The sequence below is a fragment of the Zeus faber genome (genome assembly GCF_960531495.2).
Source record: "Zeus faber genome assembly, chromosome: 2".
NCBI lineage: Eukaryota > Metazoa > Chordata > Actinopteri > Zeiformes > Zeidae > Zeus > Zeus faber.
The window spans coordinates 35023670-35047886 of record NC_137189.1 but is presented as its reverse complement, the minus strand read 5'-3'; the positions used below and the strand labels follow the sequence as shown (position 1 = coordinate 35047886).

The window sequence follows — 24217 nt, the reverse complement described above, 5'->3', positions numbered from 1 at the left end:
TGCCTGACATACAGTATAATACTCGCTGTGGAACACAAATGATGCCATCTTTATAAAACGTGACTTAATAACTTATTTTTCGACATCATCTGGTGTAGTTGCTGTTTCATCCAGGACAATGTTGACAATGTTAGTGACCATATTGGTCTCAGTGTCGGTGATTCGGAAGTAGCCACCCTGCAGAAAAGGTCCCTCTATGGACACGGCGCCGTGCAGTAAAGCGGTGAGCATGTTTTTTTTCCAAGTACTTCTGCAGTGCAGAATACGAATTGAATTGAATACGTATTTCAAGAAGAGGGAGGGTCACAGGGTGACATACAAAAGTGGAGGAAGGTGTACACAGGTCGACTACATCTTCTGCAGGAGGTGCAATCTGAAAGAGATTAGTGACTGCAAAGTGGTGGTAGGGAAGTGTGGTGGTAGGGAAGTGTGTTGCTAGACAGCATTGGATGGTGGTCTGTAGGATGACTCTGGAGACCAAGAAGAGGAAGAGAGTGAAAGAAGAGCCAAAGATAAAATGGTGGAAGTTGAAAAAGGAGGAGTGTTACATACAATTTAGGGAAGAGGTAAGGCAGGCAATAGGTGGGAATGAATGGTTACCAGGTGGCTGGGAGACAACTGCAGAAGTGGTGAGGGAGACAGCCAAGAAAGTACTCGGTGTATCATGCGGGAAGAGGAAGGACGATAAGGACTCTTGGTGGTGGAATGAGGAAGTACAGGAGAGCATAGAGCAGAAGAGGTTGGTGAAGAAGAAATGGGATAGTCAGAGACAGGAGTAGACAGGAGCACAAGCTGATGTGGCGCAAGGTGAAGAGAGAAGTGGCAAAGGCAAAGGAAAAGGCATACAACGAGTTGTATGAGAGGTTGGACAGTAAGGAAGGAGAAAAGGAAGACCTAGCTGGGAAGGATGTACAGCAGGTTAAGGTGATGTAGGATAATGATGGGAATGTACTGACTAGTGAGGAGAGTGTGTTGAGAAGGTGGAAGGAGTACTTTGAGGAGTTGATGAATGAAGAAAATTAGAGGGAGAGAAGAGTGGATGATGTGGGGATAGTGGATCAAGAAGTGCAGCAAATTAGCAAGGATGAGATGAGAACAGCATTAAAGTAGATGAAGAGTGAAAAGGCAGTTGGCCCAGATGACATACATGGGGAAGCATGGAAATGTTTAGGTGAGATGGCAGTGGTGTTCCTAACACCATCCAGGAAAGGGAGAGGATGCCAAAGGAGTGGAGAAGAAGTGTACTGGTACCCATCTTCAAGAATAAGGGAGACATACAGAGCTGTAGTAACTACAGGGGAATGCAGTTGATCAGCCATAGCATGAAGCTATGGTAAAGGGTAGTGGAGACAAGGTTAAGAGGAGAGATGGGGATCAGCGAGCATCAGTATGGTTTCATGCCAGGAAAGAGTACTACAGATGCAATGTTTGCTTTAAGAATACTGATGGAAAAGTACAGGGAAGGCCAGAGGTAGTTGCACTGCGTCTTTGTGGATTTAAAGAAAGCGTATGATAGGGTGCCGAGAGAGGAAGTGTGGTATTGCATGAGGAAGTCGGGGGTGGTAGAGAAGTACATAAGAGTGGTACAGGATATGTATGAGGGCAGTCAGGCAGTAGTAATGTGTGCAGTAGGCGGGACGAAGGCATTTAAAGTGGAGGTGGGATTGCATCAAGGATCAGCTCTGAGCCCTTTCTTGTTTGCAATGGTGATGGACAGGTTAACAGATGAAATCAGGCAGGAGTCGCCGTGGACTATGATGTTCGCGGATGACATTGTGACCTGTACCTAGTAGGGAGCAGGTTGAGGAGAGCCTGGAGAAGTGGAGGCACGCATTTAAGAGAAAAGGAATGAAAGACAGCAGGAGTAGGACAGAATACATGTGCCTGAATGGGAGGGAGGGCGGTGAAAAGCTGAGAATGCAAGGAGTGGAGGTGGAGAAGGCGGATGAGTTCAAGCACTTGGGGTCGACCATCCAAAGTGGCGGAGAGTGTGGGAGAGAGGTGAATGAGAGAGTACAGGCAGGGTGGAGTGGGTGGAGAAGAGTGTCCAGAGTGATCTGTGACAGAAGGGTTCCAGCAAGAGTGAAGGGGAAGGTCTGAACTGGAGGTGGCAGAGTTGAGGATGTTGAGATTTTCATTAGGAGTGACAAGGATGGACAGGATTAAGAATGAGTACATTAGAGGGACAGCTCAGGTTGGACAGTTTGGTGGAAAAGTGAGAGGCGAGATTGAGATGGTTTGGACACGTGTGTAGGAGAGATGAGAGTTACATTAGGAGAAGGATGCTGAGGATGGAGATGCCAGGCAAGAGGAAAAGAGGAAGGCCAAAGAGAAGGTTTATGGATGTGCTGAGGGAGGATATGCAGGCGGTTGTGTAAGGGAGGAAGATGCGCAGCACAGAAGGTATTGGAGGCAGATGATCCGCTGTGGCGACCCCTAACGGGAGCAGCCGAAAGATGAGGAAGACTTCTGCAGTGCAAGCATTGGCATCATTACTGTAACACTAAGCATTCCGTCATTATTTAGTTTTAGAGTGCCACTGATGTTTGTCTGGTATGAAGCACTGACATGGTTAACGGCTTTGACAGCGGTGGAATTGGGGCGTTAATGTCGCAGGTGTCTTGTTTCCCCCCCACACGACAGGCACATACCATGCTTGTCTGTCAAAGCGGTTACGGTTATTTTAACGACTGCTTCTGACATTCCCTCCTCTCCAAGGTTCATGTCACTCAGTGTCTGGGACGGACACCTCTGACAGAGGTAGAATTTCTGTGTTCCTCATACACGTAAGATACACAGTGCTGCCCTGGCGTCGGGTCATTAGGGTCTCTATGTGTAGGATTGGGCACCCTTCACTGATTTACTCTGAGACTGTGCTTCACTGCCATCGTGTTTTCAGCGATGGAGCATTATGCAAATTGATGTCCTTTCCATGAACTTGCATCATTTTGGTTTCTACAGTCATCTTTTTGACTTTGACATGGATTTCCCCATCTTGAAAAAGACAGCAATAGTATTTGTAGTGAGTATGGAGAGGGGTAGGGCCTCAATTATAACAAATTGAATTATTTGTAGAATGGAAAAATACAAGGAAACCATTTGACAATAATGTAAAACTTACAGTTGTTTGTGGTGGGAGGGTGGCAAAGTGCAATTCATTATAAGATTATGTTTTTGTATCGTTGACAACATTAATTTATGCTGTTTTTCTATGGCACCGTTTTTATGTAGCCAAATTATTTTATTGTCCGATTTATGTGACAACAGACTCTCTCCATTTGACACATGTAACCGCTTCATCATCATATTCATTGATATGCTTCAGGTAAATTGCTGTCACCTTACGTTAAATCATGGCCAAATAGATTTGCTGCCGCCTGTATTTCCACGTTCGTAGGCCAACCTGAAATAGATTTAATCCATAATTCTTGCAAATAACTTTCAACAGAAGAGTATTCACGCCTCAAATTATTAATGTAGGTGGCCGAGTGGCCAAGTCCAAGTCTCCATGTCTCTAAAAACAGCAAGTCAAAATGTTTTGATTGTTTTCATTTGCAAATGATAGCACCCTAAGGAAGCAGTTACCATTACCCACAATAGCTCTTGTTTCACAAGGGTCACCATTACAATTGCTTTATGTATGTGACTACTAATATTTGAATGAATGATATTCCATTTTAGGCAACGTGGTTTTTGTTGAGATACCGTTAAAGGAAGAAATTGAAAGCTTGTATTCTCCAACTTATTGACTGCAATAACATCAGATATATTCCAATGTGCTGCATGGCTAATTCTATCAGCAACATTTGGCACAGATTGTGACTTATCATGTTGGCCTTTAAAATCTGTGGGGTGGTGTGGTTGTCTTTGGCAGATTTCTTTGCTACTGGATGCTGCACAGTATTTAGTCTAGGGATGCAACGGTACTCGGTATATTATCAAACTGTTCGGTGCGCCCCCTACGGTTAAACATGCACCCATGAGCCATGGTATTTTGGTATCATAGAAGTCCACTGGGCGTGTTGGCGCAGTGTACAGGTGCGGCGCGTTGTGACTTAAGGTATGCTTGCTTTTAAATCCACTGTTGCAGCTCCACTGACCGCATCAGTCGTGTGGGGTCCATGCAGAGCCGCGTGGCATGTTTTTTTCAATTACGCGTGGCTATTTCCATAGAAGCCTTTTCCATAGAAACACAAGATAAAAACCAGGTAGAAATGTTTTTGTCAATTGTGCCATCAATCAAGGTGTCAGGTCGGAAAATAATCCCCGAGGATGGCCATGTCCCTCTTCATTACGCACTTCTCCACGCGATCGTTTACGAACGATCAGATTCTTTTGAACGGCTCTTTTGCAGGAATGAAAGGAATCGAGTCTCGCTGGGGGATGAGCCTTTCTTTTTTTTGTCAAGTGTGCACCCACTGTCACATCAGGTCCACAAAGCGATAGCACACATGCACTGGTCCGACAATGAGGTTTTATTTCAATAAATTATTTTACTAGTATTATTTATTCGTGAAAATTCTGTTTATACCTGTTCTACACAAAAACAACTCACTAGTACTGGTTTAATCTTTTTTTTTTTTGTGAAACATTTTTCAAATATTATATATATAAATAAATAAATAAATAAATAAATATAAACGAAAAATTATATTTGAATGACCCACTATCTTGGACACCTCCCCTCAAATAAGATGAACTTATGCAGATTATAACAATCCACCAATGAACTTGAGCCCCCGTCTTCCTGTTCCCCCACACAGTGCGTTACACTAGTTTTTTGTGGCAGACTACTGTGAAAACATTTTTTACACCTTCTTACTTTTTAATTATTTTTTATTTTTTTCTTAAATACTGTATAAAGACAACGAAACCGTACCGTTACCGTGGCCCCAAAACCGTGATACATATACCATGAGCCCACTGTACCATCCCTAATTCACTCACTGGCTGCTGTCAATTTGTGTTGATAATATCTGCTTTTAGACCAGTTATTTCAAATAGTGGTTGACTTCCACTGAATGAATTGCAGTATCACAAAAAATGTAAACAGAGTCATTTTTCTTGTAGTAAGCTACAAAGCTGCTGGGTGAGTCATACTGCAGATGTCCAACTCTGCTGCATGCATGTGGATCTCCAACTGCATAACACGATCCCTGCTTAATAATAATTGCACATGTATTACCAGAAATTATTAAAAAGCATGCATCATCATGCAACCAGTGATCTCTGAAGTGCTTTATCAATTGGCAGGGCTATACTGTGTATTCAACACCAATACAGTCAGTAAACGCCTAAGAATACAGTATGTTAATTCAAATGTTGTATTAGAGAAGGTATGTTTCCTTGGCAATTCTGATATTGCAATATACAGTAATCTCTTCCCAGAAATTGTCTTTTATTCTACCACACGTTTTCATGTCCTGATAGAGGCGAGTTCCATCTATCAGAGCATCTAGGTCATTTGCTGTCCATGTCAAAATTTCTGGATCTTGCTCTTAAGTACGGTTGTCAAACTAACAGCTGCACACTGATTATTCCTGGAGCCCTAACCCACGCATCACCCTGATGAAATGAGCCTCTTAATACCGAGATGTGTGGAGTATCAACAGGTATATTTAAAGGAACTTCATCTGGATTAAATGTTGTCAGAGCTGTTGTAGTTTTAGGTGTTTCTCCAGTCTTTCTTTCTGGGTTTTTTGCAATCCTAATGTTGGAGTTTTGTTCAGAGGTTTCAGAAAATATTTTAGTCTTTTTTTTAAGAGGAGAGTGGCTGACCTCTAAAACAACACGTACCACCCACAGCTTCTTTGCTGCCTTGGAATGTTGGTGTGTTTGAGGGAGCTGGAACCCAAAAACAAAAAAATAATAAAATTATTTCATGACACAGACACAATAAATAAAGACTAACCCTAACCCTTGCACTGTGTAATAGCTTTTGATTATTGTTAGAACTAACCACAATTCAGAAAGATTGCATAAATTGGTATCTCTGGAATGTCTATAAATTCTGAAGGGGTTTTACTTTTTAGAACTTACCCTGGTGTCAGCTATCCTCAGAAGTGTGTATGTTTGTGATGCTGTGCTTTGTTCAATCCAATTGTCTTCTGGTAATACCTAAACCTAATTATTTTCAAACATTATATATGTAAAATAGTAATAGAGTAATACCTGTCACTGTGTAATTATATATGGTTGTTGTTGCAACTAACTACAATTCAGGAAGGCCGTAAAAATATAGATCTCTGGAACTTCTTTGGTGATGTTTTTTTCTTTTTTTTTTTTATAACTCATCCTGGTGCGTGTCGGATTAGTAATAAATTAATAAAGTAAAAAGATTATTTCACATTATCCGCCTTACAAACACAACACATACCTTAACTGAGATTATCTCTGCGTTTCCGTGCTTCTGCGTATGTACATTCAAGAGTTTGTGTCTTATATTCCTTTTGTTAAAGTTCAATCATATAATCCATTGGGCAGATTAAATATCTGAGGTATTTACAAATGCTAGGTCTAATATTGGGGAGTCAGTGTGTGCTGCCACCTTGAACATACTCAAAGTTATTGTACGTGACCAGTGACGCAATGACACGCTTGTCTGGGACCGATTTGGATTATATTCGGACAACAGTGTGTCGGAACTGCCTTGAATACAAATCTTATTCATGCATTTGTGGCTTGGCGAACTGAAAAATAAACAGAAAGGGCACCAACATGTTGATGATCAATCAGTAGACCGCAGTACTATCACAAGACCTGTGCGCGACACCATCTTACACATGTGCACAGTGATTTCACCGTTGCGGAGATATTAAAAAAACACAGTTGTTTGTTAACACAGTTGCTTATTCTACAAAAATGGACCAATCTGGATCAAACTCGGATGACGGCATGCCCTGAATACAAATCGTATCAATCGTGTCCGTGGGTTCGTCGGTTCCAGGAAATCCATACACCACTGACGTACATTTTTCATGAACAAAATCAAAAGGGGGGGCCACCGCCTTTGGGGGATGGACCCCTAAATAAACATAATGGGTACCCACAGGTATGAAAAAGTTCATTTGAGTATCTTTCAAGACCTTTTGTAAGACAATTTTCACAAAATTTAAGACCGATTTTTTGACAACTCATCTCTACAAACAAAATGTTTATGTTAAAATGAAGACCTGATATAATTAATTCAAGACTATTTGAAGACTTTTTAAGCGCTAACCTTTGTATAAATGTATTTTATGGAAAGCATTTCAAGTTCCTTTTAGGAACCGATAACCCTGGAAACAATACATTCATACATTCGTAAACACCAGTTTGTGACGGCTGACGGCCGTGATTCAAGAGCGACTCATACACTGAACGCTCACACCTCTGAATTATAACGTGGGAGGGGAAAATAAAAAAACACGGGAGGCACCGGCGTATCCTGTCAACAACAGGTTCTGAGAAAGGTTTGTCTATCATTCGGCAAAATGAACTCAACCACAAACAAACACATCACACACTTCCTTCTTCCTGTCTACCTCCTTCAGCTAAACTCTCTCTGTCTCTCTCTCTCTCTATCTAAGTGGCCTACTCCTCCGTAAGGTTTGCTTCCAGGATGAGTAGCGTGGTGGTGCTCTTTCTGGATAGTGTAGATAAAGTGAACAGTTTTGTGGAGACCGGGGGTCGTCATCCGTGACACTTTCATCCCCGTTCTCCCTCTGACGAACCCGGCCAAAAGAATAACTATTTCTAACAGTCCCCCTTTCATCACCAACGAAATGCTTGGAAAGGAGCTGGCCAGGTTTGGGCAGATTGTTTCCCCTAGGTTGCAAAGCTCCCCAGCTTAAACACGCTTTTTCGTTCAGGAGACAAGTTTTGCAACGGATTAAAAAGTAACTCTGAAATATAGGATCGAGGAAATGGATTATACTGTTTACGCCACATCTAAACACTATGAAATGTTTCGGGTGTGGAAAAGAGGGGCATTTGATTTGAGTTTGCCCGGAGGAGAATGTCATCAGGGCAGACCCCCCCAGAACCCACACTTCCAGTACCCAGAGCGCCCCCTGAATCCCCAGTCCCTACTGAACCCCCAACCCCCATGGAACCAACAGTTCCCACAGAACCCCCAGCCCCCCTTGACCACGCCAGTCCCCATGGAACTCACAGTTCCTAAAGAACCCTCAGCCCCCCCGGCAGGGGATAGTACAGAAAGTTTCAGGATAAGGATCAGGTGGTGTCCAAGGGCAAGCAGGCTGATCAGAGCAGGAAAGCTGGGTGGAGTAGGAGGAGGAGGACATGGTAATGAATAATGACCTTGTAGAAATGTCTTCTAAAACAGAAACAGTTGGGGTAGAAAAGACAGCTCAAAGGCAAGGAAAGTTTCTAAGGAAGTTCAGAGTCAGTCCTCTGCTGTGGAAGAGGATTCTGATGGATCCGTCACTATGTCCCCCCCCTGAGTCCCGCGTGGTGTTTGCAAGTGGCTACTCGTTCAGTAAGATCAAGATGTTCCTACAAGAGACTAAAGGTCTGAGGGTCAAAGTGGAAAATTATTTTCCAGACCTGAAATTGTTCATAGAGTCTGCGAAACGAATCATGAAAAACTGGTGAGCTGGGTGATCGCTTGACTGAACAAGAAATCTTCCGTCTCAGGAAACTTGTTTTAAAGGTAAAAACACAGCTTGCCGATTAAGAAGTTGAAGTGTTTTTTCCTCTTCTATATTTTTAGTGTTTTTCTTCTTGTATGCCATAGCTCTCTAAATACCATGTGTGATTCCAATACGGGAACATTAAACGTAAATGGAGCAAGGGGCAGCAGGAAAAGAACCTCTAGATGTCATGGCACTACAGACAATGACACTGAATGGAAGAAGGAACCGGGTGGAGAGATCTTTTTAAGTCACAATTCCAGTAACAGTGGTGGAGTAGGTATTTTATTTGCAAGGCACTTTAAACCATGCCCCATCTCTATACTGGCTGCTGAAGGAGCCCGTGGTGCTCAGAGGCCATTCGGCCACAGCCTGCAGGATAGGACCTACACTGCTGGATTGACTGTGCAGGTCGAAGATCACCACTCTGGGGCGTGTGGTTGAGCTGGCCGGGCCGGACCTGGACAATGCTGCTGGCTTGGCTGCAGATCTTGGGACTAAAACCTGCACAGCTTGTCCAACACGTGCTGGATAACTGGAAGCATCAGCTGACTGGGAATGAATGTGTTCTTTTAGGGTGTTATTGTCATGGCGAGCCAGTCTGATTTAGAAGCCCCCTTCCCCTCTGTAATCGCTGCTCCTGTTTCAAAAAACTGCACAGGGCCTTTTTAAACCATAAAGTATTTGAACTGTTTTGTTTTTAGGGAATTAAATGCAATGACATATATGACAAAACACACATAATTTACAAAAACACACGTTTTTGAATCAATTACTATATATATGTATTTATACTATATATATATACACACACACATACAGTATATATATATATATACTGTATATACATAATACATACATATATACACATACACACATATATACAGATACATAGGTGTATATGCATATACATATAAAAGAACAAAACAAATAAAAAATAGAAATAATAATTATAGAAATAAATAGAATAAAAAACTTGATAAATAATAATGCATAATGCATAAAATAGAATCAGTGAAAGTGAAACGTAAAGCTTAAAAGTGGAAGTTAATGTGAAGGAAAAATGTGCCTTGTGCATTGCCATTCAGAGGAGAAGTTTCCTCTCTTGGCACAGAGGGGAGTCATTGTCGGTGGTTATTGCGTTGGGCGGGAATGACTTCCTGTAACGGTTCTCAACGGTCCTGGAGGCTCCACCTGAAGGCTGACATCAGACCAGAGTGGAGGGCACTCTACAAACCACCGATAACCACAGGTTGCTGATCTTCAGTGGAGGCTTTTACATTGAACCATTGCTGTTAATTCCTTTATTTCTATTTTAAGCCCAAGTGTGTCTAGCGACTGTTGTTTCTGTGCACAGAGAGAAACACTATCTTTGACTGTTTTTTTACAAAGCCCCAGACTCACCTTTTTTGCATTATTGGAAAGACTTTTTATGTCTTTTGGGGAAGTTTTCTCTCAGCAGACTTTCATTTTCTGTTTTAAATACAGCAGAAAATATAAGAAAATATGCCAACTTTTAAATTGTGTGCTCGGGCGAGCATAAGTGGCCATTTACATCAGTAGGAAAAGAAGAATTGAAGATGCGTTGAATGTAGATGTACAGACTCTGTTCACAAGAATGTTGAGGTCCAGGAATATGGTGGATTTCAGGTGCTATAAGGACATGCTGGATCTAGAGGCTTTTTTAGCAGCTGGTGTTATGGTGGAGCACTGTGCTCTGTGGAAGGAGAAGAGCTGCTCTTTCACCTGGAAGGCTGAGAGCTGAGCCCTAGTGGGTGTCTGTCTTTGGAATGTTCTGTTTTTGTTGTTGTTTATTGCATGTTTTGATTTAACCCTATTTTTGTTTGTCTGTTCATTATGTCATTGTTTTTGAATATCTGCGTTCTTTACTTGTGCATGTGTATATATTTCGGTTATTTTTGTATTTTGGGAAAAAAAAGGTCAAAATAAAGTCCTTTTAAAAATCTTGTCTGTCTGTCAGTCTCTCTCTCTCTCTCTCTGTCTCTCTCTCTCTGTCTCTCTCTGTCTCTCTCTGTCTCTCTCTCTCTCTCTCTCTCCCCAGCGAGTGACTCAGCATTATCATTCCTTATTCTGCTGAACACTCTGTCGATTCCCCCTCTGAGCCACAGTTTCATATCTCATCAAGAGAAATGCCAGCCCTAACCGTGCCCGGCTCCAGATTAAAAAATGGAAAGAGAAGAGAGAGAGGGAGAGAGAGAGAGAGAGAGAGAGAAAGAGAGAGAGAAAGGGAGAAAAAGAAGGAAGGGAAAAAAGAAAAGGAAGAACAAATTAAAATAAGAATGAGGTGCGCAGTGCCACAGGCAAATCTATTTGCAAACGTATGTAAAAAGCAGAGGATTTCACAGCTAAATTAGGCTGTAAATGTCCAGGCTTAGTGGAAAGGAAAACATCGTTTTCGGACATTTTTCTTTCACGCACCTCCGGGTAAAATCGAATATACAGAAGAATATGGTGGTGTTCAAAAAGAAACTTACTTCACAGATATGACTACTGCCTGACATGATTATCTCACTGACATTTCTCTGCAATATGTGAATGTCAATGAAAATCGTTGCAAATTTGTAGATGAATTTGCCAACGTGTAAATAGATCTGCGAATGTGCAATCACGGATTAAGATTTCCCAAGGTAACAAAACGGTAAAGTAAGATAAAAAAATATATATCAACAGATCTGTAGAAGTTTTACCCCAAAATAATGTATTTATTTTTTCTTATCACGCCCGCGAATACCCTTCATTGATAATTTTAAGTCATTTTCCCTGACCAATGAGAACGTAGGAGCAGTGAGAGTTTTTTTTGTCAATAGGCGAGAAATCCAAACAAGAGTAAAAATGTGATTTGAATTTGATTTGACATGGGATTCGTTGGACCTCACAGATGTGGTTTTGAGCAGAAAGACAGAAATCTTTGTGCAAACAGTTAGGAGCGAAAGTGGAGTAAGTCCATGTAAGAGCAGGGATGAATAAATGATTTAATTAGGTGCCAGATATCTCCACAAGATAAGAATTGACGTGTGACGAACAACGGAACTTGTATGACTGCACAATACCGTGCTAACTTACTGGTTTTAAAGTATTATTTCGGTGATAGACTTGGTGGATAATAAGCCAATCTAAATGAATGCTATTTTCTATCTCACAGACAAAGATTGTGCTGCATACACTGTTTAATGCAAACACTGTTCATGCAAAAGAACCGATGGAGTGTTAAGCAACCAAATGCAATGTTTTATTTTTATAACAAAGAAAAGTGCTTCAAGTTCTTCTGCCAACTGTCATTGTCAGTCTTAGTGTGGCAGCTTGTTTGGGAGCTGATAACATTGTGACATGATTGTTTGAGTTTGGCGCGCGATATCATCTCATACTGATCAGAGGCTCATGTTGTAATTGTATTTCATTTGATAAAAATGTATATCAGCACATATTAACTTGTCATCTTCAGGGTCCATATCACCTAGTGTCATGAAAGGATGGTTCATATCAAGAATTGTTGAATTGTATTGTATTTAACATGCACATTATTGTCCAATTAACACCAATAAAAATAAGTATCACAATCAGTATAAAGTGGTACCTCGACTTACGACTGCATCTACTTACGACTAATCCAAGATACGAGTAGCGATAGTCGCGAAAATTTGTATCGACTTGCGACAGACTGCTCCAAGATACGACCGTGGTGCGTCGGCGGCCAGTCAGCAGTCAGTCAGCAGGCGACCTACATCGTGTGTGCACGTAGTTCGTGGCTTTATTCATTTTGTGCTGTGTATTTTGTTTATTTTCACCCTTCATGATTTCATAACTTATATGGTAAAAATTGCTTCGACATACGACTGTTTTAACATACAACCGTTCTTATAGAACGAATTACAGTCGAAAGTCGAGGTACCACTGTACTAGGTACTGTATATAAGATCAGCTCTGAGAAACATTAGGATCATAGCACCCCGAATCATCTGGGAGACAAAGTTATGATATTGTGTCTCTTCATAGCATTGTACAGAACAGTTCTTAATGGGAAAATCTGCACTGCTCACAGTGTTAAACGTCCTTTAGACATTTAACACTGTGTGACATTTAACACTGTGTGCACACTGGTTCATCGAAATATGAAATGTAAGTGGTGAATTTCCAATTTTTGTCGGAACGTGAATTGCTAAGGTTTAGTGTTTATTGTTAATTTCCAAACTTTTTCCTCTTCATTGCTGGATGTATTGTATTTTGCCCCATTTTGCAAAAAGAAAAACCTAATTTTTCTTGTTTATTTGTATGCTAATTTTTATTTTTTATTGTTCCTTTTTAAGATTTATATACACCTGTCAGCCACAACGTTAAAACCACTGTCAGGTGAAATGCATAACATTGATCATCTCGTTCCAATGACACCTATCAAGGGGTGGGATATATTAGGTAGTAAGTGAACAGTCAGTTCTTGAAGTTGATGTGTTAGAAGCAGGAAAAATGGGCAAGCGTAAGGATCTGAGCAACTTTGACAAGGACCACACTGTGATGACTAGACGACTGGGTCAGAGCATCTCCAAAACGTCAGATCTTGTGGGGTGTTCCCAGTATGGTATGCAGTGGTTCTTACCTACCAAAAGTGTTCCAAGTAAGGATAACTTGTGAACTGGCGACAGGGTCATGGGCCCCCATAGGCTCATTGATGCCCGTGGAGAGTAAAGTCTAGCTATCTGGTCCGATCCCACAGAAGAGCTACTGTCGCACAAATTGCTGAAAAAGTTGATGCTGCTATGAAAGAAAGATGTCAGAACACACAGTGCATCACAGCTTGCTGTATATGGGGCTGCGTAGCCAAAGACCGCTCAGAGTACCCGAGCTGACCCCTGTCCACCGCCAAAAGCACCTTCAATGGGTACATGAGCATCAGCACTGGACCATGGAGCAATGGAAGAAGGTGGCCTGGTCTGATGAATCAGGTTTTCTTCTACATCATGTGGACGGCCGGGGTTAGGGTCCGATCCGACCGAGCATCTGTGGGATGGGCTGGAACAACAATCCCAATACATGGGGGCCCCACCTCACAACTTCCAGGACTTAAAGGATCTGCTGCTAACGTCTTGGTGTCAGATACCACAGGACACCTTCAGAGGTCTTGTGGAGTCCATGACTCGACGGGTCAGAGCTGTTTTGGTGTCATGAGGGGGACCTACACAATATAAGTGGTTACTAGTGGTGGTTTAAAAGTTGTGGCTGATCGGTTAACAATATACACACTCAGTGTAAATCTTTTCTATTTTTTAGTAAATCTTTTGGATCATTGTATATTGCCAATTTTTCTTGTTCATTGTTTATTTTTAGGTTTATTTTATTGCTATTGATTATTTTAGACTTATTTCTGTTTAATTTTTGTGTTATCTTTATAGTTTATTGCTATTTTTTAGGTTAATTGCATATAACCAAATGCTTTGTATTTTTATTCTTGTAACTTAATTCTTATCGCTTTTTATTATTATGAAAAGAAAATAGCCTTTTCTCTGTGTCCATGTCTCTTCTGCTTCTTACCGTTTCTGGGGCGGGTTGCGGGTGGAAGCGTTGGGCGCAGACAAGGAAGGAGTCTGGCTGGGGTTTGCTGTTCTTCACCTCTGGGTCATCACCCAGGACGACGTGGCTGAAGAGGGCGAAGAAGGCCCCGTGACGACTCGTCTTCATGGCGTACGTGGAGCCCGCCGAGCTGGTTGCCACTGCTATGGGGATGTTGTGCGCCAGCAGGTGGCGCACTAGCCTATCCACACCTGGAGAAAAAAACACACAAGCATCCACCTTTACACAGTGGACATAGGTCTAAATTAAAAAGAAATGAAAAAGGTATTGGTACAAATCATAGGAATGATAGCAAACCACATGTCACTATGAGTGGAAAATATTGTAAATTAACCAACAAAATAACTCACACACATATTTAATGCATTCATTCACAGCATCTACAGTGCACATGTCCTTGTTTATTTGTACAGAAATGTTGTATACTCACACTTCATACTTCACTCATCAAATATTGGACTAAGGTCGCTGATCCACCTGCCAATCCAAATTCCATTCCACAGCTTGCACGGGACCATAACCTCACCATTTTATTTTGCTAATTTAATGGTCTGCCTCCTTGAGAATTAACTCTTAAAAAGAATTTAACTCACTCAAATAATTTACCTGTACGGCGCAATGTGCGAATAGGAACTGGCAGTTGGAGTAAGTGTTACTGTCTACTGTGCACAATGGGCTTGGCCGATCATGCAAAATTCCAATCGCCAGTAGACGATTTTTTTTAAGTTTAATATCAGTTCATCCAGTTTGTTGCACAGTGAACGCACATGAGAAAGAAACATTCCTGGTAACAGTGTGCAAAGTCTGTGTTGGCGGAGATGCACGACAGAAGGGCGGTCAGCGCACCGGCACGTCCCCCTCTCCTCCGGCATTTCACTGTGTGTACAAGGGAGAGTGCGCCTTTGACCAAATTGTCCAATAATTCCACAGATGTCGCGATGAAAGTGGGAAATAAACCCGACCATCACAGACGGAATGTCCTTTAAAATAATAAATATAACATACAAATTCCAATGAGATTATAGAGGAATATCTGCAGCCATAAACAACAATAAGAAAAAATATCGGAATCGGATCTAAACTGTAAAACAGTGGAACATTGCATCCATTTTGTGTTTGCTCAGATTTTTATTATTATTATTAATCTTCTTGCCGTTTTTTGAGTTAAAAGTATCCTAAATATAGTGTGACAGTTTCGCCACCACACGCCACCCAAGTGGCGTTTTTAAGGCCCTCCGACACAGAGACACAGACGACGGGGGTTGTTAACACCAGTTTATTGTAGAGATTGAGCTAGCTGGAATTAGCCCAGGAGCAGATTGAAGATGTCATGACACGGGCTCCTATCCTGGGTGTGTGTGGGAATGGGCGCTTTATCCTGTTGCTCTTTAGCCCAACCAATGAGCAACAGGTATGCAGCCACCCTGATCCCAATCACTTAGATCAAGGTCAGTTGTGGCTGCTCACCACACCATCCCCACACCACATACCCCCGACACCAAACTGAGGCCAGGGAGACTACCTGGCCAAAGCCTACTCCCCCCAAAATGAAGGTCAATAACTGATTTATTTATCATTCTGAAGATGGCCTTGTTTTTTCATAAAAACATGACAAATGGCTGTCTTTATAAAAATGACCTTCCTGATGATGGCCTTGTTTTTGTCCTAAAATCGGTCTTTAAGAAGCACTTGAAGACCCAGCTCTTCATAGAGCACCTCCTCTCCTAACTTACAATTACTTAGCACTACTTAGCAGTATTTATTTATTGTTACACAATTTTTTCTGTTGCAATGTAGCTTGAATGTTATTCTCCCTTGTAAGTCGCTTTGGATAAAAGCGTCTGCTAAATGACTAAATGTGAATGTAAATGTAAAATGAATATATATCAGGCGATCTTTATAAATACTGTTTTAATTGACAACTTTTTTTAAGTTATAAACCGTTTATTTGCATTTCTGATGATTGCCTTTTTTTGTACTACAAAGATATTAACCGTTGTGTGACTTTTTATTAATACTGGGAAATTTTGTTTTGTTGTTTTGTCCAAATGTTTTGGCCAGATTTTCAATAAAACACTTATCTGACATGTATGTCATGGTTCTTACAAAGCTACCACTCCACTTTATTTTGCAAAAATAAACAAAACACAAACATGTTTGATTCAAATAAGTTCAACTGGTCTAACATTTGAGATTGAAGAAATTGAAACTTTGGAATTGGCGTTGATATGAAGCGCTGTGTTTCATGGAACCTCAGAAAACTGTAATTATGTACCTAACACAACTAAACTGGACCCTATTCATTGTTACCTGCAGCTATATTTATTATTATTATTATGATAACCATATATAGATGGATGGATAACTACTGTATATCACCTTCCAAAATATTGTCCAACAAATGACGTTCTTGTTTAATAGGCCACATCCATAGTGGGAACGATAAATATGATTCAGAAATAGAAATATAGGTCACACTGAATCTGGCATCTTACCTGGCATCAACTGGGCGGACGGAAATATTCGCTCTTGGATTTTCCTGCTTTCTGCGAGGAGTTCTTCGGCCGTCATGGGCAGTTCAAGAGTGTCCCGGATAATCTGTGCAGCGTCCAGAGCCTTTTTACCCATCACTGACGCCTTCACGTCCCAAGTGTACTGCTTCCCAAAGCGGTCACAGATTTCCTGGAAGGACACCGTGTACAGCCGCTCTGTATCTGGGATGAGAAAGTACAGCAGGCATTACCACGCGTTGTCCATTAAATGATTAGCTTACTATTTCTATACAACATGCATGTTTCCAATTGTGATTCTAATAAAATAACAGTGATTGCAGTGATCAAAGAGCAGCTACAGATAACGGAGTGCACAATATGGGATGATGGATGGATGTGAGCTATCTGAATGTTTGTTGTGTTTTGTTTAATATCCTTACATCACTCGCCCGAGCCAAATACCCATAGGACAGGCTACACGTAATGTTCACTTCATCCACAGCCCATAAAGTACATATTCTAATGTGATAATCCCATACAATGTCCATATCATTATAGCCCATAAGGCACAGATTGTAATGACGTGATCACGTGTACTGACGTCATCATCACATACAATGACAGCTGCACATGCAATGACGTCTTACATTGTCCACATCACGACAACCCATAAAGCACATATTGCAATGGTGTGATCCTGACATCACATCACGTTCACATCGTTTGAGCCCACAAAGTAGTATTGCAACGACGCAATTACGTCATCATCACATGTTATGGCGTCATCATCAACACACGTAACACGCGGCCTTTATGACTTGTCACTGAATGACAGCTTTTCAAGTCGAGCAAACGTTCGGCGGCATGTTCGTGAGTGTAATCAAAAAGAATAGTTATATTGAAAAAAAAATAGCTTGATTTAAACCTAAAAGCAGTCCGTCCATGTCGAAAAGTACATGGCTCACAGGTTGAAGAGTCTTGCTTCCTAACGAAGACATGTTGAGGTCTGTGTGTTGTCAGTGCCGCGGAGGGACAACCAGAAAAAATACGGTGTTTACTAAAACGTTTCTCTATAAAAAATGCAATGATGAATTCAATCGAATAAATAACCTCGTTCATGACGAAAAAAATCTGAATTATAAAAAAAACAACTAATAATCGCACATTAACATCGAGGTCCCACCTAAAAAAAATCACATTAGATCTAGTACGAGCTCGGGGAAGCTTTATGATCGTCCCGGCGCGGTGTATGGTGGAAGTTGTAGTTCTCTTTTCGATGGTTTTCTTCTTCAGGTCTCCCCGATGAGAGCGGAAGAGGAGCGAAGCAGAGCCCTAAATGCGCATGCGCATGCTGCTCTGTACGTGACGCCGCATTTTGAATGTGTTTCCAGTTTTGTGTTCCTACGATTTGACTTTTTTTGAACAATAATTAGAATTGTGTTTTAAAATGTTGTTTTTTTTTTCAGTGATGTTTGGTCATACGTGTTTACTGCTGGGTTTATGGAAATCAGTATTCCATTTCAGTGTTCATGATTATTATAATTGTCTATCGAAGAACATTTATATTAACACAAATAAAAACAGGATTGATACACTTATTTCCACCTTTATTCAAATACAAATAATTTGTCTGTCTCAACAATTAGAAGAGAAGAAGAAGAAGAAACAGTCTTTATTCATCACACAACACACCACACTACAACACATGCTTGCACACACACACACACATGCACATGCTTGATGGTGGCCGGTGAAATGGATCCTCTGCTTTTGACCCATCCTGGCTTGTCCTTCCTCCGGGGGCACAGCCAGGAGCAGTGGGCAGCGTACGTGGACGCGCCCGGGGACCAGGTGATAAGTGTCCATCGCTGGTCAGACGATGATGTTGTGCATGTTTTTGGTGGGGGTCCTTACTGACGTGAGGTGGAGGAAACCCCATGTGAGCACGGGGAGAACATGCAAACTCCACACAGAAAGGCTCCTATTTGGGAGATAACCCACCGGAGCACGGTGCCAACAGCGCCCCAGGCGGGAATTAGAGATACAAATACAAATTTGGTTCTGTGTTCACCAGCCAAACAGCACATGGTAATATGCCATAATAATAAAAAATAATACACTAGATTGATAGAAAGTGAGTTAGTAAATTGTGATTGGTTGAGACACCAGTGGCTGGGATAACATTGAAAAGCCTTATTTTAATTGGAAGACATACAGTATAGTCATATATCATTTTGAACCCATGGTGTTATTTTTGTGGTGTATTTTATTTTTTTAAATAAAATTTTTAACCTTCGCTCTTGTTCAGTATTGATGCCTGGGCCACATTCTCCACCAGCTTGATAGGCCTGCTTACAGCTTTATTGTTAATTCCCGGATATGTTTGTTGTTTAATCTCTCTGCACTGAATAATATATATTAAAAAAAAGATATGTATATTAACAGACCCAAATATGAGGCACCCATTTGTTGTCGTTCCAAATGAAGTGGCCCCGTTATGACCTCTAAAATGTTAGCAAATTGATTTGCTTTTGTAACTTGAGACAATGGAATGATACAGCGTCAGACGGCGATGCAATAAAAATACTCCTTGTTCACGTAACCTTTCATACAGTGGGTAAGCTGTCAAACAAAGGCAATAAGAACAGAAGAAGAAGAAGGGGGAAAAAAACAGTAGTTAAAATTCCAGTTGGCTCATCCTCGTTCTCCAGAGCCATTACGGAGACGGCTCTGTTTGAACATTATTAAAAGAAGACTGCCATGACCACATTTTCCTGAATAATTGGAGGCTGGGCGTCAACGGAGTTTTGTCTTGTTAGTGTGTGAGGGACATCAGGGAGGAGAGAGAGGGAGAGAGAGAGAGAGAGAGAACCCTCCATCCTGGGCGATCTAATGAGGCTATAGATTTTGGGTCTAATTGTGGGACACTGGGAGTGAAGCGAAGGCTTCGAGCCCGGCGTTGTGTGCTTTGTGCCAAATTACATAGTTTCAGGAATTACGCTGAGACACACTAGAGCGGGAGCGCAGCCATGCAGACTTCTCTTTCACGTTTCGTTTTTTTTTTTTTTTTTGCACTAAAAGAAAGACACCATTCGTCGACCATTTTTAGTGAAACTTGGCCAACCAATTGGCTATCTCATCATGGCACCTTTATTGAAGCTGATTTAGCCTGCGGATCCTTGCTGCTTTCTCTGCACGCTGCTTTGCAACCCACCGCCACCCCAGCACCTCCTTTTCAGGCTGTATCTGACTATCAATGTAATTTCTGTTATCGTTGATGCTTCTGTTCCCTTTGGGGGGATCTTTGCTGCCACTCTCCCCACCTTAGGCTCCAATGTACGCACGTGGCGGGGAGGAGTGGTCTCCTTGGCGAGGCTTTCCAAACATGCACGTGGAAGGGCGGGGAGTTTACCAGAGCAGAGCCATACCTCCAAATTTACCATACTGCAATAAAGTAAAGTTTTATTTGACTAACTGTGGTCCTGAGTGAATCTAAAATAATGCTGGAATGAAGAATAATAGCTTGTAAATTATATAGGGACAAGGAGTAAACATGCAGGGAAAATCAGAAAGGAGAAAACAGAGTAGCTCAGGGAAAAACAACAGCTTCATTCAAATAAAAATGCAAAAAGACAACTGTTTTCTACAACAGAAACAGGACATTTTAAGAAGATTTAAAAGCGGCCACTGGTTGAGGCAGACGTGGCGTACTGAAGCTCACTTCACGCCGAATCCAAACATGCACCCGACAGTCAGATCATCACCCCTGGTGGCCTTTGGATAAACCACGTCTTGATTTTGCATCCCAAAATATATCAGGGAAAATAGGGCAGCTGTTTTTTGTACAGAACTAGAGCAAGTGCTTTGCTCAGCTAGACATTTACCATTTTCCTTGAATGAGTTTACATCATATACTGTTTGCAAAGTCTAAAAATATATATAAAAAATACACACAATTCACTTATATTAAATTTGAATAATTGATAGTGACATCCATTGTTAATGTTTAGGTAGTTATTTTATATTGTTATAAAAGGTAGGTTCTTGGTTGTAGTTAAACATGGCATCTGAGTTCGGAACAATAAAAGTAAATAATTATACGAAGCGTGAATAAAAGATTAAAAAAAAAAATACAAAAATGAGATGTTTCTAAAATGTTAAGATCTTTGTTTTACCATATGTATAACATGACAAAGAAAAAAGTTGAGCAACACAATCAAGGCAAATTATTTGTCAATAGGATTTGACAGATTTTCTTTATTTCTTCGAGCAGCTTCTTGCAGTGGAGATGACGTGTTGCAGGGGATGTGACCTTGCCGACCAGACCACAACCCAGAACTGACCCGGATGCTCATTATTGCTTTATGTTGACGTTTTGGCCAGCAGCCTTTCTGTTTACCCTTTAAATAAAAACCCTGCCATGTCGGCACCTCACTGCCCGAAAGCCCCCGTCTCCTTCCCCGAACTAGTATCTGTTGGAGGAGTCTCCCACAAGATTATTTAAAATATGGAACAATGCCTCGAAATTGCAATTCTCAGAGCACATCAAACGCCTGCCGTTCTCACTCAATCCCTAGAATTAGCATTTCCGTCTAATCAAGATAGCCGAAAATGTATTCCCTCAAAATTAGCGCTTAGATATCTAGTCAAAAAAAACAGTATCAGTCTAATTTTCTTATACAGGGAATTTGTCATGGGAATAGTTGGTTCATTATTTTGCTATAAGTAAAACATTTTTAAAAAAGCAAAGAAAAATAATGCAGTCTGAACAGTCTGAGTTCGATCTAATCCGTCATCGCGTTCCACAGTCGGATCCTTCCCCTAGTGGCCATCGGATGAACCACATCCGGGTTTCACATCACAAAATGTCAGGGGAAACGGGAGAGCTTGTTTTTGGTCACAGCCAAGGTTAACGTTAATAACGTCATTATTTTATGTACAGAATTTACTTCATTCAAGCCCAGTTCCAATTTAATTTCCAGTCGTGGTGTACGTAACGCTGCGTACCGAAACTTGGAAAATGTGCCCCGATTGGACACGGAAATTCAGACAATTGGTATTGACGGATGGACTTCCGGTTTGTTCGCGTCGTTTGTCGCATTTGGTGTAAAGCAAACTCTCACAGCAAGAAATACGATATAGGCAGAATTTACTAAGTGTGCTCTGTTGACCAGATAAAGATAAAAACATTAAAATATATTCTTTAAAGGATGGCACTGAGGATGCAAGTATTGACTGGGCATACATATAAATATGAATATAGTTTAATATTTCTGTACATGATTTATGTTTTTATGATTTGAATTCTGGATTTTTTTATAATGATTTATACACGATCATATTTATATTTATTAGCCTTTTTTTTTTAATACTGCGTATTAAGATTTTCCGGATTACAGAGATTTTCAGGAGCCTTCTTTTTCATAGCAGAGGGCACAGGAAGAGGGAGAAGTGCACCGAGGCCCGACACTTCCCTTCCATTTCGACAAATCAGCGCAACAGAGGGGGACGACAGCGAAGGGTCGTCGTGGAAACTTGCCCAAAGCGGCACTTTGACACGTCACATCTGCTGTCATAAATAGCTGAGAAGAGCCGGAAACAAGTTCGTTTGGAGCTCGTTGTCGTCGTCGTCATTGTTGCTGTTGTTGTCTTTTTTCCTAAATGCATATTTTCCCGGAGAAGGCTGAGGCAATTTTCGATGGGGGTGGGGGTGGAGGGCGTTTGCTTTTCCGAACTAAAAAGGAAATGAGTTTGGTGGCTCGTTTTGCAAGACCAAAGACCTGAAGGCATCGGGGTAACAACAACAATCGGGGTATTTCTTCATGTGTCAGACACCCGACTCTCCATTATCAGCGTTATCTGCCTATAAAAAAAAGGATTTTCTGGATCGATATCTCTGCTTGCTGGAAAGACAGTTAATAAATCACTTACTGATGGCAGATTATTGGAGGTGATTACACGTAAAAGACATGCGCTGTCACATTAGCCGCAGATGCTACAGCTATCTGTAATTCCCCTCCAGGTTATCCTTTGATTACCAACCATAACACCGCTGCAGGAGGCTCGGCCCTAAAGCAATCAACACACATACGCACTCACACCCACACACGCTCACACACACACACACACACACACACACACACACACACACACACACACACGCTCACACACACACACATGCACAAACACACACACACACACAGCTGTTTACATTGCGGTGATAAGCTCATTTGCTCGGCGCACCCGATCGCTATCGGCTTTGAGCCGCAATTCCCAGGCCGCTAGTATGTCCTGGGCGAGATATCGGCAATCACCATTTTAAATGAGCAAAAGTGATATGAAATGCAAATTTGGCAGCGAGGATCAATACGCGGCTGCCCACAGGGGGGGAGAACGGTGAAGCCGAGTACACGGCATCCTCTGGGGATGGGGGTGGGGGTGGGGATGGAGGGACCGCACTAGCACAACAAAAGCCAGAGGAACTTCTAGAACTGTCAGGGGGGCGCTCTTAGATGGAAGACTTGGAAGACTTATAAGTCCGATTCACATGCACATTCAAAAGAAAACGTGCTCAGACATGTACAGAGCCAAGAGCAGGAAGAGGCTCCTTTTAAAAGCTGTGAAAAAGGGAAGATTGAACCTGGGGAACATACTGTATATCGGGCATGCTGATGACGGTGCAGACGGTGATGATGGTGATGGTGATGATGATGATGATGGTGTTAATGGCGGTGATCATCTTCCCCCCTCCCACCTCCGAATCGTACAGTCCAATGGGGAGCTGTAAACACTCGAGTCCCAAGTGCTTTTAAAGTGCCACCCACCTGCCCCCCACACACACACACTCCCTCGTTGATGATAATGATAATTACGGCACTCATTTGAAGACGTTTCGATTTCTAATTAACAAGTGTGATTGCAACCATGAGTGAGTTGGCGTGAAGGAGTTTGGGTTTGATCTTTGTATAAGTAGTAGCATTGCCGAGTGTCAATGCAGTTTTAACTTTTCAGAAGCACTGGTGATAGTAAGCAATTTTGATTTTATTAAGATTACGTTAGGTCAGATTAGGGCAAGATGCCTCTAGGCAACTCCCAAGACAGTCTACAGTAACACCGCGGCTAACACAAAGATGATTTATGAAGGTGATGATGATGATGATGATGATGATGATGATGATGATGATGTTATTTATGTTAGTTTTTAAATTTATATTCACGTCAGAAATTTATGAACATAGAGCGCTTTGGTGTCTTAAATTTCCGATACCAGTACCGATACCAACACTTTGACTTTGACACCACACAAGTCTTTCTTTGACTTGAAGTTAAGTCTTTGATTAAAAAGCATGATGATAATTATCACCCCTGGACCCCACTGAATTTGTGAGTTAGTTAGCTGAGCTGCTTTCACACATGCACTGCAACCCTGAACTTATCTGGACATTACCCGGAGGAGCTGTATGTGAGAACACCAACGTACGAATCAATTGGACCGGACATCAGACGGAC

At 41.5% G+C, this 24217-nt stretch overlaps 1 protein-coding gene across 1 annotated transcript in view; it reads right to left on the bottom strand.

Moving 5' to 3' along the window:
- pudp (pseudouridine 5'-phosphatase) overlaps nucleotides 1–17773 on the bottom strand; it is a 47512-nt gene extending 29739 nt beyond the window's left edge. Inside the window, exons 1-3 of the mRNA XM_080024468.1 lie at nucleotides 17634–17773; nucleotides 16712–16930; nucleotides 14178–14407 (exon numbers count right to left, since the gene is read on the bottom strand). Of these exons, the coding sequence (XP_079880594.1) occupies nucleotides 14178–14407; nucleotides 16712–16930; nucleotides 17634–17706 (522 nt within the window). The 5' untranslated portion in view covers nucleotides 17707–17773. The remainder of the gene's footprint in view (nucleotides 1–14177; nucleotides 14408–16711; nucleotides 16931–17633) is intronic.
- Nucleotides 17774–24217: the final 6444 nt, after the last annotated feature.